The sequence below is a fragment of the Zingiber officinale genome, chromosome 5A (assembly GCF_018446385.1).
Source record: "Zingiber officinale cultivar Zhangliang chromosome 5A, Zo_v1.1, whole genome shotgun sequence".
NCBI lineage: Eukaryota > Viridiplantae > Streptophyta > Magnoliopsida > Zingiberales > Zingiberaceae > Zingiber > Zingiber officinale.
Window position 1 is genome coordinate 3,258,602 of NC_055994.1, and position 15,754 is coordinate 3,274,355.

General features: G+C 38.2%; 2 protein-coding genes across 3 annotated transcripts; both read right to left on the reverse strand.

Annotated features, from left to right (window-relative positions):
- Positions 1-371: 371 nt before the first annotated feature.
- On the reverse strand, positions 372-3,359 carry LOC121979281 (nascent polypeptide-associated complex subunit beta-like). The gene is made up of 6 exons (XM_042531247.1): positions 3,236-3,359; positions 1,877-1,944; positions 1,348-1,496; positions 1,193-1,249; positions 931-969; positions 372-731 (listed from the first exon to the last, which is right to left on the reverse strand). The coding sequence occupies exons 2-6, from the start codon at positions 1,942-1,944 to the stop codon at positions 565-567; spliced, it is 480 nt and encodes a 159-aa protein (XP_042387181.1). The 5' UTR covers positions 3,236-3,359; the 3' UTR covers positions 372-564.
- Positions 3,360-3,552: 193 nt separating this feature from the next.
- Positions 3,553-10,291, reverse strand: LOC121979282. Of its 2 annotated transcripts, none has more exons than XM_042531248.1 (9): positions 9,884-10,291; positions 8,925-9,542; positions 8,180-8,300; positions 7,374-7,427; positions 6,883-6,997; positions 5,157-5,245; positions 4,303-4,364; positions 4,117-4,213; positions 3,553-4,010 (listed from the first exon to the last, which is right to left on the reverse strand). In XM_042531248.1, the coding sequence occupies exons 2-9, from the start codon at positions 9,248-9,250 to the stop codon at positions 3,960-3,962; spliced, it is 915 nt and encodes a 304-aa protein (XP_042387182.1). In that variant the 5' UTR covers positions 9,251-9,542; positions 9,884-10,291; the 3' UTR covers positions 3,553-3,959. The 2 variants fall into 2 exon arrangements, with proteins under 2 accessions (XP_042387182.1, XP_042387183.1); XM_042531249.1 differs by having other exon boundaries at positions 8,201-8,300; positions 9,884-10,288.
- Between the last annotated feature and the right edge of the window lie 5,463 nt (positions 10,292-15,754).

The following is a 15,754-nucleotide window of genomic DNA, read 5'->3' on the forward strand; positions in this document are numbered from 1 at the left end:
CAAGTCTTCTTCTATCACCTCCCCAACTCCACCTCCCACTTCATCACCTCCATCTTTCAAATCTCAACTCCTCCCTTTCCCTGGCTCTCCTGGCCTTCTTCCCCCTCGCCGAAAAGATCCAGCGATCCCCGCATGAGCCCAACGACAACCTCCATGAGATCTACTGTGCAGAGGGAAACGATGTTGTCATCACCATCACATTTCTGGCAAGCAGGCAAAAGCTTCACCGTTGTAATGAATAAAAAAACCTTCCACCCCCAAAAGCAGCTACTTAACTCCTAACATACTAAATAGGATGTTTTGTTAAGTATCGGCAGCAACAGTGACGACCAGCAATTCCTTATTTTTGTGTTTCAACTTGTTCATCATAGTAAGCTCAAAATACTTGAATGTTATTAATCTCCACGACATTAAGGGTCAAAAAAACATGACTCGGGCTCAGCCAATGTAGGTCAACTCCTATTCACTAACCAAGCAACTGGTTCTGATAACTATCACAAATTGCAATACGCTTAGCAATTATAACATAGAAAACAGAGTGCAAACTTGTTGGAAGATCCATATCTATGAAGCCTGTTTCTCCACTGCAGCCTGTTCAAATGTCTCTCCATGCACAAGCTCTGGGACATCATCATCATCTTCTTCTCCGCCTTTAGCAGCAGGAACAGCATCAGGTGCTTGTTTCTGGAATTGCTCAGCGAGCCTTCGTAGGTTTTCTAGATTATCAGGACCTGTGTGACCAAGTGAAGATCACGATGATTGTTTTCATGAAGTATATCAAAGTATTACAAGAGCAAGCTAAAGAAGATTATAACTAATAAAAAAAGGTGGATTCGCCACCTCAGCATCAAGATTATAACTAGTAACAAGTACAATTGGTGCATTACACAAAAGTTAGCCATGGAATCATATTACAATGAGAAGACTTACCTAGCTGGTTGATGATTGTAGGGAGCAAGTCCTGAAGTTCTGAAACCGGAAAAATCACAAGGTTACACTTCTAGAAAAACTTTCACGAGATAAAAAGGTGATGTTTAAACATATTGTCAAATCAAACACATATATAAAGTACTAGCTACTTATTAATAATCCACTTAATGTTAATGAAATTTCTTGTTTTATTTTCCTTAATTTATGAATGCAGTCTCCTACTCTTGCAAAATAGTTAATATGAGAAGGAAAAAAACTGTACTTTTAGTCTGAGGAGAACCGCTAACCACCCATGTATTGGCTGCAATCGATGCTTGCACTAAAAACAAAACAAAAGGAGTTGAATACCATAATACAATTTTGTTATATTATACATGAAATCATTAACTTGCTTAACCAATTTCTATCTTTGTTTACCTTTGGGATTCAGAAACTGGATGACAACATCATCTTTAAAAATGTTGACCTCTTCTATAGCAGGGATAGTATTTACCCCAATTCTTCTCAACGTGCTCTGAAGTTTCTTGTCATCTGTAGTTGGGCTTTTGTGCACTGCCTTCTTCTTTCTAGATTTAGATTCAAGGAGTAAAATAATTGGTGAAATCTAGACAAAGAATGCTGACTTGTAAGTCAATGAACAAGATAGCCAAAAAAACAAAAGGAGGGCACTCTAATAACAGAAACATTTCGTCACATTTAAGGTTTTAAAGTATTCCTCTGTTGGAGTATTGTCTATGACCAGAATGATATGACCTCGGGACCATACCACAGGAGAATGAATCAGCATGCTACATGCTTAGTATTATAATAAGGGATATTATAAGGATTATATAAGCTAGAATGCAGGAAAGAAATAGCATGTATCCCAAAAGAATGAAACAATGAATCATGATAAATCTAACAGATCCAAAGAATATGATACTCCAGAATATTAAATATTATGAACCTGCGCATACTGCCTTTTCCACCTGTGCGGACTGCACCAGCCATCTTGATAAGCTTCTCACGATTCATCTGCCAGAATAATAAAGTTTAAATTGCAGCATCAAGTGTTGTACTAATCTAACAAAGGAGGATATGTCACTATACATGGAAATTATTATGAAAAATCACACAAACAAATGAACCCAACTTGCTAGATCAATTTAACCAAATGAAAAAAAAAAACCATTTGAAGCATGAGCAATTAGATAATTGAATTGAGATGATATAGGAATTACACATTATTATTATGCAAATACCTGTTGGCATTAAGATCATTCAAAGCTTTAATCAAACCAAAACAAAAATTGAACTTCAGCATTATCAGAAGTGGCTCAAATCAGCAGTTATCATGAACCGTAGGCCAATAAATGATCACTACTAATTCAATCCTGCCAAACTTTCTAGATTTGCATCAAAACTCCCAGTAGAAATAAGTACTCAATGAATACAAAAGCATGCACATGCACCTAGCTCTAGGGCATTTAAAAATCTTGAAGGCTTCCTTCAATGTACTAAATGAGAGATTTTCCACAAGTTACTGTGGCATATGAGGATGCACCTTGCCAAGAGAACAAAAAAATATATGAACCATTCTGAATCTAATGAACCATCACCATGAAAGTTGGACAAAACTGAATTGGGATAAAGCAATCTCAGCCAATCCAATGGGCTTCTATGACACAATTTGTTAAGGATTCGCCATTATAAATGACACACGAAAAGATAATGGATAAAAAGCATTAAGAAGTTTTTATCCTAAAATGGTAATTTAAATAGACAAGCAGCCCCCAAGTAGTTGGGATTAACACAGCTTGTAGTTGCACGACAAGTGTGAAATTTAAAAGGTAAAATCAAATATCACTCATCCCATCAATATAATCAAATCAAATCCTACCTGGAACAACGATAACAATCCTATAAAGCTCCTAAAACAATTCCTCATGATGTGCAAACACAAGCCTTTTACGTTTCCGGACGTCTCTGGTTAACTAAAGCCAGTATAAAGGACACAAGCACACAAAGCAGCATTTAAACGGTTTTTTCGAGGCTAAACACAATTCCACAAGTGTTCAAAAAAACATATCAACCATCAACAGACGGTAAAACCACCACGCAATCTTCCGGACAAATTACTATGCTTTGGAAGCGCATTCTGCAGTCCACTCACTGACCGCAGAATTAATTGGCAAGAGAGAAAGCCCTAATCTCAAACAATCTGACAAAAAAAAAAAAAAAGAAGAAGAGAAGGATCTCGGAAACAATTTAATCTACAACCATCCATCAAATGCTGTACGAGAGAAAGAGTCGAGGAAGCTCTTACGGTCGTAATGGATGCAACGTCGGCGGCGGCGAGATGGAGATGCCCTTGCAGTGCGGCGCGAAGCTGCGCAGTAGTGAAGGGTTAATGGAGAGGCATCCCCGCCCCTACTTATTTCACGTGGCCCAACGGCCCGACCATAATTCACGGCCTAAATTTACTGGGCCGGGCCGGGCCGGATATGATCAGTTCTCCTGACGTCATGGGTTTCTTCGTTCTCGTGACGCAGATAAATTATTCATTGATATTAAATCACTATAATAAAATATTCAATTCAGATACATACAAATACTAACAATGATACTGCTGAGGATCGGATATTTAGATGATTTACAAATTTATATCTCTGAAATGATAAAAGTCTGTCTTCACATACATTCTTCCATGCGACATATATAGTTTGAAGATTGTTCAGTCAGACTACATACGTTTATTGAACTAAAACGCAGAAAAAAAAGAATATGATAAAAATCCAAAAGAATCACTGGACCTGAAAGCACCTCATTATATAGACACTTGCTACCAAATGAAGGATTTACATTGGCAACTCAGTAACAGATCAAGTTGCATTTATATATCATACTGAATGCAAGGCATATCGCGGCTATAGCTCTGAGTAGGATCTCCCTTGAAGAACATAGCAGCCATCTGAAGAAGCTTCGATTTGCTATGTCGAAGCCAACTTCAGTTACAGATATCGAATCGCCACCCTCCAAGCGAAAAAGATTTACCAGTATCTCGGCTCTTCCTTTAGAGAAGTATTTGCAGGTAAATGCACCTTCAAAAATAACATAGCAGCCGAGTTTAAGGATGCAATTAATTATTAAATATATTCATAACCATTCTAGTTTGTGACAAGTCCACATAAGATAACTGTAACTTACCTGGTTAGCAAGGGGAAGAATAGACTGGAAAAGATGATCATCGATTAACACAGGCAATGAAGGCATTTGACTCATAATGCCCGGGTCGACACTCATGCTGTTTAAAGAGGAAGTTTCCTTTCAAATTCTGTACTAAAAAAACTCAACCGAAGGATGCGACTTGAGAAACTTAAAAGTAGATCATACCTAGTTAAAATGTTGGTTATGTTTTCTCTGGTGCAATAGAATAGGTTGATGTTATCTTGAACCTGAAATGTATCGGAGAAACAAAATGTTTTCAGAAAGTTGATCATTGTCTCATTTAGAAGTATTTGAGGAGTCCACAAATGATTCTTGGCAAAATGTTAATAAAAAGAAGAAAACCATCCATGGGTCAAACATAAACACGCTTAAATAAATCATTTGTGAGTATAACTTAGAGATTATATGTAAAAATATGAGACACTTCTATATTATTTTTGGATACTGTCATTTATTGATCCTCAGCACAGTTTTTGTATGGAATTTAGATCTTGGAAAATTATTAACATGTAGCTACTGGCAAGGGGTTTCATTTTCTTTTAAATAGATGATTATTAAACTTGCTTATTCCATGAGAAGTTAGTGAAACAGATAGCCAATTCTCATATGGTGTACGATAATAATCTATGAATTGTGGAATCAGTTGGAATTTGATAACAATTAGCTCAATAACTAAAGTAAGTTTATAGGCTAAAGGAAGACAATTGCAAACTAATTTTCTTTTGTTTAGTTAACTACAGTCTACAGAAGCTATTTTCTATATCCTTCCCATATCTCCTTTACATTTCCTATTCCTTGTATATTCCATCATCCTCAGTCGCAGTTACTATAGTTCTTTCTTATTTATATATTCCCAAATGACAAGAAGGAATGCCACCTTCTTAGTGTAAAAAGGTATTAATAAAAACCTCAACTCAATCACAAAGGTTGACCTTGATCATGAGTATTCATACAATAATATTAACATAAAACTTGAATGCAAGAAGGAAAAATGTTAGTAGAGGGTGTATAATATCAACCTTATTCAGTTCAAGGTTTGATCCAATCTGACTAAGAAGATTAAAATTCTCCATTAGAAGGCCCTGTGTCTCAAAGTTTATTGGAGTAGCTGTTGAAAAACAAAAAAAGTTATTATTGAGAAGGGAAAAGCAAAATGAAAGTGAAAAAGGTAAATAATCAAACAGAAAATGGGAACTATCCATGATTATAACTGAATTTTAGAAGAGAACTATGCAAAATTGTGTGCTTGCTTGACTACTACTAATTGTTAATGGCAAGACCAGAGCCAGTTTGCAGTGATAAAATATTTTGAACATAATAACTAACAAACGATTAGTTGTTGTTTGAATCCTTTAGTTGGTGATAAGTATATAGGATAAATATACCAACTTTTGCTTACAAGGAATTAAGAAGTTGTGCATCAACTCATGATGTGAAAAGTATATGGATACAAAGCATGAGCACACAACATGATATGACCTGAATTTTTTTTCTAAAAACAAGCAAGATGTATGTTCCACAACTCAAGGAAACCTACACATGCTCAAGTTCAAGACATGGTTGGAACATGCAGGAGGTCAATCTTATAATGGCGATCACTAATCATGGCCTACAAGTTTCGAGGAAGTTCCAACATCTGAGTTTTGTGGCCAATAAGGGCACTTGAGTGAAGATTTCTAACGAACAACGAATGCCCATAGATTTGGCAAGTGAAGGAAACACTAGCCCCTAAGTACAGCTCTTACTCGTGTCAACCAGCACCACCTCATATCGGCACACGGTATGCAGCTCCATATCAAAACTAACCACGTAAACATGATATCAAAACAAGACTTTTTAAACCTCAGGTTCAGCTATATGTTGACAAATCTATTATCATTCATATAGATTGCAAAATGACTTCTTTGAGGGAAGATTGTAGAATGATTCTAATGATCTCGTGCTTATTCATATCATTCCCTTTCAAGTGATATCACTGAAACTATGATATGCAATTGTACATGAATTAAGTATTAACATCTATAAAACCACCTAATAATATTCTATCTTCAACCAAAATCAAATAATTTCAAAAAATAACTATGATGGTGGGCCTCCATACACTTTTCCTTTTTCCCATCTCAGGAAGCTATTTCTTACTTTTGTAGTTGTTGAAGAGCAAGGACCATTCAAAAAGAAGTAACCTGAGTACTACTCCCTCCTTTTACAATTCTGTGAAGAACACAATCAAAACCTGAGTACTACTCCCTCCTTTTACAATTCTGTGAAGAAAAAATATATGTGAAGAAAAAGGAAACTAAACTCCAGGAATCTTAAAACCATAGTAAACTCCACAAACATAGGAATCTTTGGGGCACAACCACATGCCATACTTCAATAAAATTTCATCAGATCATGGTACATACATCAAAAGAACCAAACAATCAAAATAAACACATTCCAGTCCCTACAGTTCTCAAACCAAATCCTCATGAAAGAAATGCAAATACATGTAGGGGAATACATTTCCACAGAAATAATCAAACATAGTAAAAAAGAACTCTTGAGAAACATACACTTCAAAATTTTCGTTTCTTACATTAGAAAGGCACATTTAAAGCACTTTATAAGGTGACTACTGAATTTTGCACTTTGATTATTTAAGTTATATAAGATAATTCTATCCTCAATTTCCTTAGTTAAGAATCACAACAAGAGGTTCACTATGAAACAAGATTAAATTATGATAATAGTACTTTAAATAACCTTGACAAAGTTGATTATTGCTCGGCACATCATGCACCCTCAATGAAAAGGTGGCCACGCTCTCTGGTTGCAAAGAATGCACGGTGCTCAGTGAGGAAGTATACACAATCTTTTCCTGAAGAAAATTCCCACATCAGCATCTTAGTAACATATGAGCTACAATATAAGATATAAAACTTCCCATAGTCCTCCAGGATGTTCCCATACAACAAGAAAAGCACCCGATATGTAACTTATTTCATTCAACTCATTCTAATTTTTTCTTGTAACTATGATGGACATCAGAGAACTAAAAAATCTACAAATGACATGGATGTAATTTTTATATACCAGTAATAAGTGATCAAATAGAAGGAGAATATATACAGTTGAAAAGAAAAAGAATACCAAACTATTACTATTAAGATTGAACAAACATGGAAACAAATAAATGATATTTGCAACCAGCAGTATAGAAAATTTTATCAGGTAGGAGATTTGCTTTCCTTTACCTTCTTTTCAACATGGTAATTTTCTAATCTGCGTCTTTTACCACTCTCCTCGTTCTACAATAAAAATCATAATATCAGTTAGAAGTACCTTGTAAAAAGTGCACAAATAACTAAAAAAGATAAATATTTGTTACATATCGTACTTCTGGAGAAGCATCACAAAACCCAAGTACCTCCCCAGTCATGATTTTATCAAAGAAGAAATAAAATAGAACCGATGATAGAAATGAATTTCAAAATTATGATAGTGGTAGACCATTTATTTCATAAATCTTTCAGGAGAATAGCTAATTACAATGATTACTAATGCTGGCAATGGCATTCTCAATATGCAAAAAGAAACGAAAGTATAAAGGTTTTCAAACATACTCTTTCCTTAGTCACATTGAATTTTGAGGATGATGAATAACATTGTTTTCAATGATCATGATTTTTCTGAGCCTTTCTGATCTTTCACCGTGAGACCTGCATTACTAGTCTCTCAAGAAGGTGTATAGTACTTTCATTTTTTTTTTGGGTTATTGGTTTAACATCCTGTCATGCATGGAAGGCACCAAACTCAGACATTTCAACATTTATGATGCTTGATTAGAAGATTGCTTTTCACTTGATGGGTTTGCCATATGCACTACAGAAAAGAAATAAATCTCCAAGTTTTTTGAAATAAAAGTGAAACATCTCCTTCTATGAATATATTTAACTGCTATGCTATGAATTGATGTATGTGATGGACTAAGGATGTGAAGGGCTTGCATTCAAACTGTTTTGCAACACTATGAAGTATAAAAAAATGTCAAATTCTATACATGTTTAAGTGAATACTCAACCATCAACTGGCACTTCATTGCAACATCCCTCACTGTCTTCTCAGGCAGTTTAGCTGCTATCTTGATATATTTCATTATATTAATAGGCTCAGTAGAATATCTGGACATTTGACATAAAACAATAATGTCAAGCAAAAATTAGTGAGAAACAGGAAATAGTTAAACGAGTAACATGTAAAAGGACTACATTTTCTAGTGATATCTAAATCAAACACCATTATGGAAATAGATAATTCATCTCCATGATCAAGTTCAATTAAGATATTGAAATACTATGGTTCCACATTTCATCATCCCTCAAGAAACTAAAATCTTTGCAGAATATAAATAAACTAAAAAAAAACCTAACCAACTAACCAAGAAACAAAAAAGACCAGAATCCATGACACGCTTAGTAGGAAAAAACAAGAGCATATGTACAATGACAACAAGTCACATGTCTCAAATTTTAGTTTGGCTACAAGGACAATGCTTATTTAACCATACAGTATCAATTACTACTACAAAAGTGATCAATATTTTTTTTATATTATATATGCATTCAAGTAGGATAAAATTTATTTAATATAGATGATGATATATAGTAGGGATAAAGCTAATGACCTAAAAGGATCTATATAGCCGACCTCACTTAATAAAATAAGGCTTGGTTATTGTTGCTGTATATGCATTCAAGAAGTAAAGAATCAAGAAAGACTAAAATCAACCAGAAAATTCAACTTACTCCGTGAGGCCTTGTCTCAACACATATAACTCTTCCAAAGACCAATGGGTAGCCACCGTTGCAGGGTGCTTGGCAGGGGGCATGGGATCCAGAATGATGTTACCTGAAAGATTACCTAGCAGTGGCATCACAGAAGCAGTATGACTTTGAGTGCCAGGGTTGCCAGGCAAGATCATTCCTGCCATAGTGCTAATTTCATCTGAATTATACATTCCCTCTGATACCAACCCTATTGCCACTGGTTGAAACGATACTACATTCTGATTGCTAAGAGATGGAGGAAAGACTCTTCCATTGTGAAAATTCAATTTATGGTCCGCCTCCATTCTTCTTTATCTGTTGAAACAAACAACAGTCCACGAACAAATTGAAGAGCCAGAACTTCCTGAAAACCTCTGAACTGTTGTATTTAAGTTGACAATTTATGTGCGATGCTACATCAGTATCAACCACGACTATGTCCAATCAAAATTAAAGATCAAAATTCTCAGAAGAGCTCCGAACAGCCAGTCTTCCAAATTTCCTCCCTAACAATCAAAGAAAAGCTTGCTTCTGATCTCTGAACAGAAGATATCCAATCGCCACCGGAACGATCGAAGAAAAGGTTGCTTCTTCTCCCTATTTGAGAGGAAAAGTAAATATCAAATTAAAATTCGCACCCTAACAATGAGGATACAAGGTCTTATCGAAAGCCGCCGAAAAGAACGTTGGTTTCCCGTTTAAAACCATCGGCTGAAACAATCAAGGATTATCTACCAAAAAAAATTGGTTTTTTTTTTTTTGCATGAGAAAGAATGTAAAGAGATGGAATGAGCACCAAGAAACCCTTCGCAAAAACACTTTTTTTTTTATTCGCGCAAAAACCTTCAGCGTACCACCCTCCGATTCTGCAAACTCCTTTCTAGCATGGGATTGCAGACAAGACAGAAAGGGGGTTCTAAATTGGGATCGCGACTCACCGTATTAAGCAAAGCGGCAGTACAAATCCCAACGCAGTCAATCTATTGACGGGTGTAGTTGCCACTTCTGGCGGAATCTTTGGCTGCCCATCCCTCACTACTACTACTCACTGCTATCCGCCCTTGCGCTTCTTCGTTCCCTTCCTCTCAAACTTACTTCAACTTTCCCTTTTCGGTTGCTGGATTTTAATACGCTTCTCTGCTTTTGGTTTGTTATGCTTTTACTCCCACTTCGGTTCGACTTCCTTTTCCATTACTACAGCCACAAAGTGGTTTGGTGCTCATTCCCCAATCCAATTTCTTGATTCCATTCTCACCACTCTGCATCCGTTGGGACACTGTTGGACCATGATTAGTTCCCAGACAGTGAGCAACTGCGAACTGTTCAGGGAATTCATGGGGGACAAGAATTTGACGACCTTTTTGCAGTGGAAGAAACCAGGGGTGAAAAAAATCAGAGCTTTCTTTTGTTTTTTTTTTATTACTCGGAGAAAATATAAAAAGAGGAGGGCATAATAATAAGTAAATAACTCATTGCTTAAATAAACTCTTGAATGTTTGTTAAAAACATTAAAGAAACATTTCACATAGTGAAATATTAGTTTTAGCCTAATTAAATGAATTGTTATATAAGGGATTTGATTTCATTTATACCAAATTTTATATATATAATTATAAAAAATTATAATAAAAGATGATTACATTTATTTCAGTCATCTTTCATCATTTATTTTTAGTTTATATATATAAAAAAAAAAAGTATAAACCAACTATATAACTATCAGGAACGATACACTAATCAATCTCAATCACACAAGTATGGGCGAGAATAGGAGTGCAGAGGATATCATTGTTTATCGAGTGGGATTGCAATAATTAATTCGACCAATCAATTTAAAAATCGACGGGCCATTAAACGAACGACTTCCAATCAGAATTGAATTGAATATCAATTAATGGATTTGACGGAACCATTTTGTGGCTCGGAGCTTATCTGCACATTGCCAACTGTCAAATCAAACTGTCAATTGTCACACGAACTGGCAGCTGCAAAGCTTCAAATTTAAGGCAACACGGATTAATCATGCAGTAAAAAAAAAATCAAAATGGCATCCCAAAGATTACCTTTTCTTTAACAAAATAAAATAATAAGATGCTCTATTTTTCAAAAATGCCGTCACTTTTAGGCTATTATAATAATTCCGATTAACTAATCCAACCTACGATATTATTTAACTGTGCCTCCGGGATACGGTGCGATGTGAACAGCAAGAATGAACTCCTATGCCGTAAAGGTATAAATCTCACGTTGAAAATTTTTTAATACTCTGTGTCACTTTCAAAATTAATTAGTTCCAAAAATTAGATATAATTATGTAATAACTTTTAGTAACTTTTATAATTATTTTGAGGTATCCTAAGATACAAACGGAATTCTCTAATATGTACTTTACGGATCAAAAATGGATCATAGAGATTGATTGATTAATTTAAATGTATCTCATTTATTAAACAAGTAGAGTCTATTCAAATCAATCAATAAATACAATGATTCATCCTCTGTGATCCTATCCAAACACTGACTCAACGGATACTGGGCACGTGGCGCTCTCCGAACTACTGACGTGGATTTCCAACAGATCGTACGGACCTCCGGTGAACCTGCAAGGAAGTCGGGCCGGGAGGGGGTTCCCGACGACGACGCTCCGACGCTCAAGTCAGACAAGTGGACAGCAAAGAGGTGGCTCCGAATATGCGAGATCGCGTGAATGCGTACCTCCGGTGAAGAATGAGGACCCTTATATAGGGCTGTGGAGAAGCGGGTGTACACATACCGAGGTGAATACGTGTCCTCTTACCATACCTCAGTATGGGCTTGTCAGAAGGGCTTGCCTGACACCATACTGCTACAGTCCGAGCACTTCTCTGATGGGACAGTGGAACCCTCTGTCATAAGATCCTACATATGGCCTGGTCGTTGAACATACCCACTGTCAGAAGATGTTTCCTTGTCCTTTTGTCTCTTCTTACCCAATTCCGAAAGTCCAGCCGGTCGGCAGTCCCCTCATGTCCGGCCGGTCGTATGTATTAGTCCGCTCGGGAGATTCTCGGTCGGGTGCTCTACTGGCTGTTCACAGTACTGTTGTTTTCTGCCTCGGCCGAGCGGGTTCCCCGATCGGTCCGACGACCTTGTTCCCCATGAGCGTCGGAGACCCGACTCCCTGTCGGGTTGTCTTTGATTACGCTAAGACCCCGTTCGGCCGACCGATCCCCCCTTCTCCGGTCGGTCGTTTGCCCCTTTGACTTCACGTGACGTTGACTTTCCTCAGAATGAGGTCTCTGTTCTTACCGCCGAATCACTCTGGATCGTAAAGTACGGTCCAAAGAATATGTTCTCCTCAAGATATAGTTGAGTTGATTAACATATCCTTCTATATAATGACTAGTTTCGAATTCTTAATTAATATCTATTTGATAAACGCTACTTCTAATAACTTAAAATAATTACTAGAATAATATTGAAATGAAAAATATTTTGACTATAAAATATCTTAATAATTTACGTAATTTAGAATGTCTATTTAATTTCTGCCCATTAATATGGTCAAATCCACCATGATTCCTTAAAATGGTAGGGATGGAATGATCTCATCACGCACCATTCCCGCAGCAGATGAAATCTTAAACACACTTTATCCTTTATTTCCGTCCTACTAAACACCACCCCAAAATTTAAAAAAAAAAAAAAAACAGTTACTTACGTACCTGTGCTTTAGAGAAAACGAATTATATAATATTATATAATATAATGGCCCATTGCAAGGTTCCCCAGCACGCTCATGATCAGCATTGCGCCATGGACTACATTCCACCACCATCGTTGCACTTCCCCAACATGGGAGGACAGCATGGTACTGAAAAAGGATCGCCCCACTAGAACTCAGCTGCCACTAAATATCCAGGCCCCTCCGTCTGCCGTGGACAACATTTGACACAGTGGCTAGTCATTTTGCAGAGCATTTTGTCGATCGATTCCAATTCACAGTCACCAGCTAGTACCGATCCACCGTGCAATTTTTTCAGATTCAGTTTCGCATCCGTCGATCCTGAAACAGCATGCACAGTTCGTACCTGAACGCCCTGTCTGCTCAGTTGATGCACGTGTCGATGGCTGCGACACCCACGGGAGTGGCTCACGAGTCAGCGAATTGGCTTCCACATCGACCGATCATCATCGTGCCGTGCCAGCTCGAATCTTTGGCCGTCGCTGTTCCTGCAGCAAAGCCACTTTAAGCATTGGGCGAGAGGTCTTCTGCGATACTCACTTTGCATGCTAAACTTTTTAGTTAGAGACTACTTTTCATCCGGGAATAATTAATAATATGATCTTCGAATTTTCGTAGATCTTTATGTATCTCTCTGTCTCCCAGATTGAGCTAGGATCCACGAGGGAAGGGGCTATAGTATCTACTATACACCGGCGTGGCCCAGTTGGCTAGTGCTGCAGCAGGAAAAGCAGGAACACTCGACCGATCGGTATATGTTTGCATGAGAGCTGGTGTCCACTAGGGGCCAAGCTACGTGCTAACTTTAAGCCTGCGCGTTGTTTCGTGCCGTGCGACGCCCTAGCTAGACATGGACGTTGAGTTGGGTGTGGTGGTGTGCGTGACTAGCTGAAAGCGATTGAGCCTGGTGGTGGCCGTGCCCTTGAGTTCGTTTGACATTAATGGTGGCCGAAAACAGGACCCATCGAACGAGTGATGGTGCTTTCAGCTCTGGTCTTCTATCGGATGATGGTGGTGAAAAGCCAACGGTACGGGAGACACATGGCATGTCCACGGGCAGGGTCAGCGAGGCCGCCATTTAGTGCTCCACATGTGCGGTTGGATAAACATTTTTTTATCTCTTAAAAATAAATTATTCTTTGATATTTAGGGTGTGAAAAATATTTGAATCGTGTGTATATATATAAACTGATACGCGTCTCCTGCGGTACAGTTTGTATGATAGTTTATTATTATTATTTTTTTTATTGTACTATAGGAGTGGCTGATCTTAAATTTATTTTACGGTAGTTACGAAATAATAACTATTATATGTAGTCATAATTATTTAATTAAATTATACCTATAATATGATTGAATAAATTATAATCATGTTAAAATAATTATAGTTTCATAGTGATTAAAATATTAAGTCTATATTATAGTAATTATGAAATTATAATAATTATGGAATCGTTTATTATTATTGATTCGGCAGTAAAGACGGGGGACTTTCTTTGAAGGGAGTCAATGATACGTAGAGGTCAAAAGTCAAAAGGGTCAGCATGAGGTCCGGTCGACCGGAGAAGGGTTGGGTCGACCGGCCGAACGAATTCGGGCGGAATCAAAGATAACTCGACGGGGAGTCGAGTTTCCGACGCTCATGGTGAACAGGGTCGCCGGGCCGAGTGGGCAGCCCGCTCGGCCGAGGCGTAAATTGGTAATACTGTGAAGGAACACACTCAGTCGAGCACGCGACCGGGAGTATTCTCGGTCGGACGGATACCTATGTCGGTCGGAAGTGATGTGCCAGCCGAGCGGCTGAACGCTCGACTCGAGGAAAAAAGGAGACAAGGACAAGGGGACATTGGGAGACATCATCTTTTGACAGCAGGCATATTCGACGACCAGGCCATACGCAGAATCGTACGACGGAAGGTTCTGCTGTCCCATCAGAAAGGTGCTCAGACTGTAGCAGTATGGCGTCAGGCATGCTCCTCTGGCAAGCCCATATTAAGGTATGGTACAGGACACGTGTACGCCTCGGTAGGTGTGCACAAGCCTCCCCACAGCTCTATATAAGAGCCCTCAGACTTCGCCGGAGGTACGCAATCTCTCATCTTCGGAGCTACTTCATCGTTTTCCTCTTGCCTGACTTAAGCGTCGGAGGGTCGTCGCCAGGAACTCCTTCCCGGCTCGACTTCTTTGCAGGTTCGCCGGAGATCCATACGGCCGGTCAAAGATCCACGTCACTAGTTCGGAGAGCGTCACGTCCCCAGCGTCCATCGACTCAGCGTTCGGACAGAATCAATTATTATTTTTTGTTTTACTTTAGGAGCGACTGGTGTTAAATTATAATTATAATATGATTGAACAAATCATCATCATATTATAGCAGCTATAGTTCCATAACTACTACAATATATACTAAGTCTGCATTGTAGCAGTTACGAAATCGTAATTATTATAATGTGATTAAATAAAATCATGACAATATTATAACAGATATGAGTCCGTAGTTACTACAATATGAACTTAATATTATAGTAGCTACGAACTTATAGATCTTATAATGTGATTAAACAAATTGAAATCACATTGTAGCAGTTATGATTTCCGTAGTGGCTACAAATACAGATTTAAGGTTTGTCACTGCTGATCCTGTCGGGAAGTTTAGAAGACGAACCTGCCGGTGTGATGTGTCTGGAAGGTTGACCGCATCCCTATGACCCGGATGGTGATCTGTCTCCTGTGTTGACCAAGTCGCCCGGAATCTTCGGGTCAACAATACCTGTAGCCATCGATCGGGTTGCCCCGGTCTCTGGTACCTCGGTGCTCGAGGCGAATCCCACAAATATATACGCAGTCGAATAAATGACTAGTAGAATAATGACGTAAAATGAGATATGAGTACAGGAACGTACCCTGTCACCGGGGGGGGGCGCCCTCGGATGGATAAGTGAGTTGATTAAGTCGTCGTTCGACTCTGGATAGTAGATAAATACCCGCCAGGTGAGTAACTGGCTCCGGTGGCTCGAAACCGGATGCGATGTGGATTCGCAGGGTGACGCGCGATCTGACTACAGTCTCGGCTCACAGGCCGGAG

Coding starts and splice junctions, on each gene's coding strand:
- LOC121979281 (XM_042531247.1), bottom strand. CDS start 1,944: ATGAATCGTGAGAAGCTTATCAAGATGGCTGGTGCAGTCCGCACAGGT. Junction 1,497..1,876: donor GGAAAAGGCAGTATGCGCAG/GTTCATAATATT, acceptor ATCTAAATCTAG/AAAGAAGAAGGCAGTGCACA. Junction 732..930: donor TACAATCATCAACCAGCTAG/GTAAGTCTTCTC, acceptor TTGGTCACACAG/GTCCTGATAATCTAGAAAAC.
- LOC121979282 (XM_042531248.1), bottom strand. CDS start 9,250: ATGGAGGCGGACCATAAATTGAATTTTCACAATGGAAGAGTCTTTCCT. Junction 7,428..8,179: donor TTGAGTATTCACTTAAACAT/GTATAGAATTTG, acceptor TTTTTATTGTAG/AACGAGGAGAGTGGTAAAAG. Junction 6,998..7,373: donor ATTACCATGTTGAAAAGAAG/GTAAAGGAAAGC, acceptor AATTTTCTTCAG/GAAAAGATTGTGTATACTTC.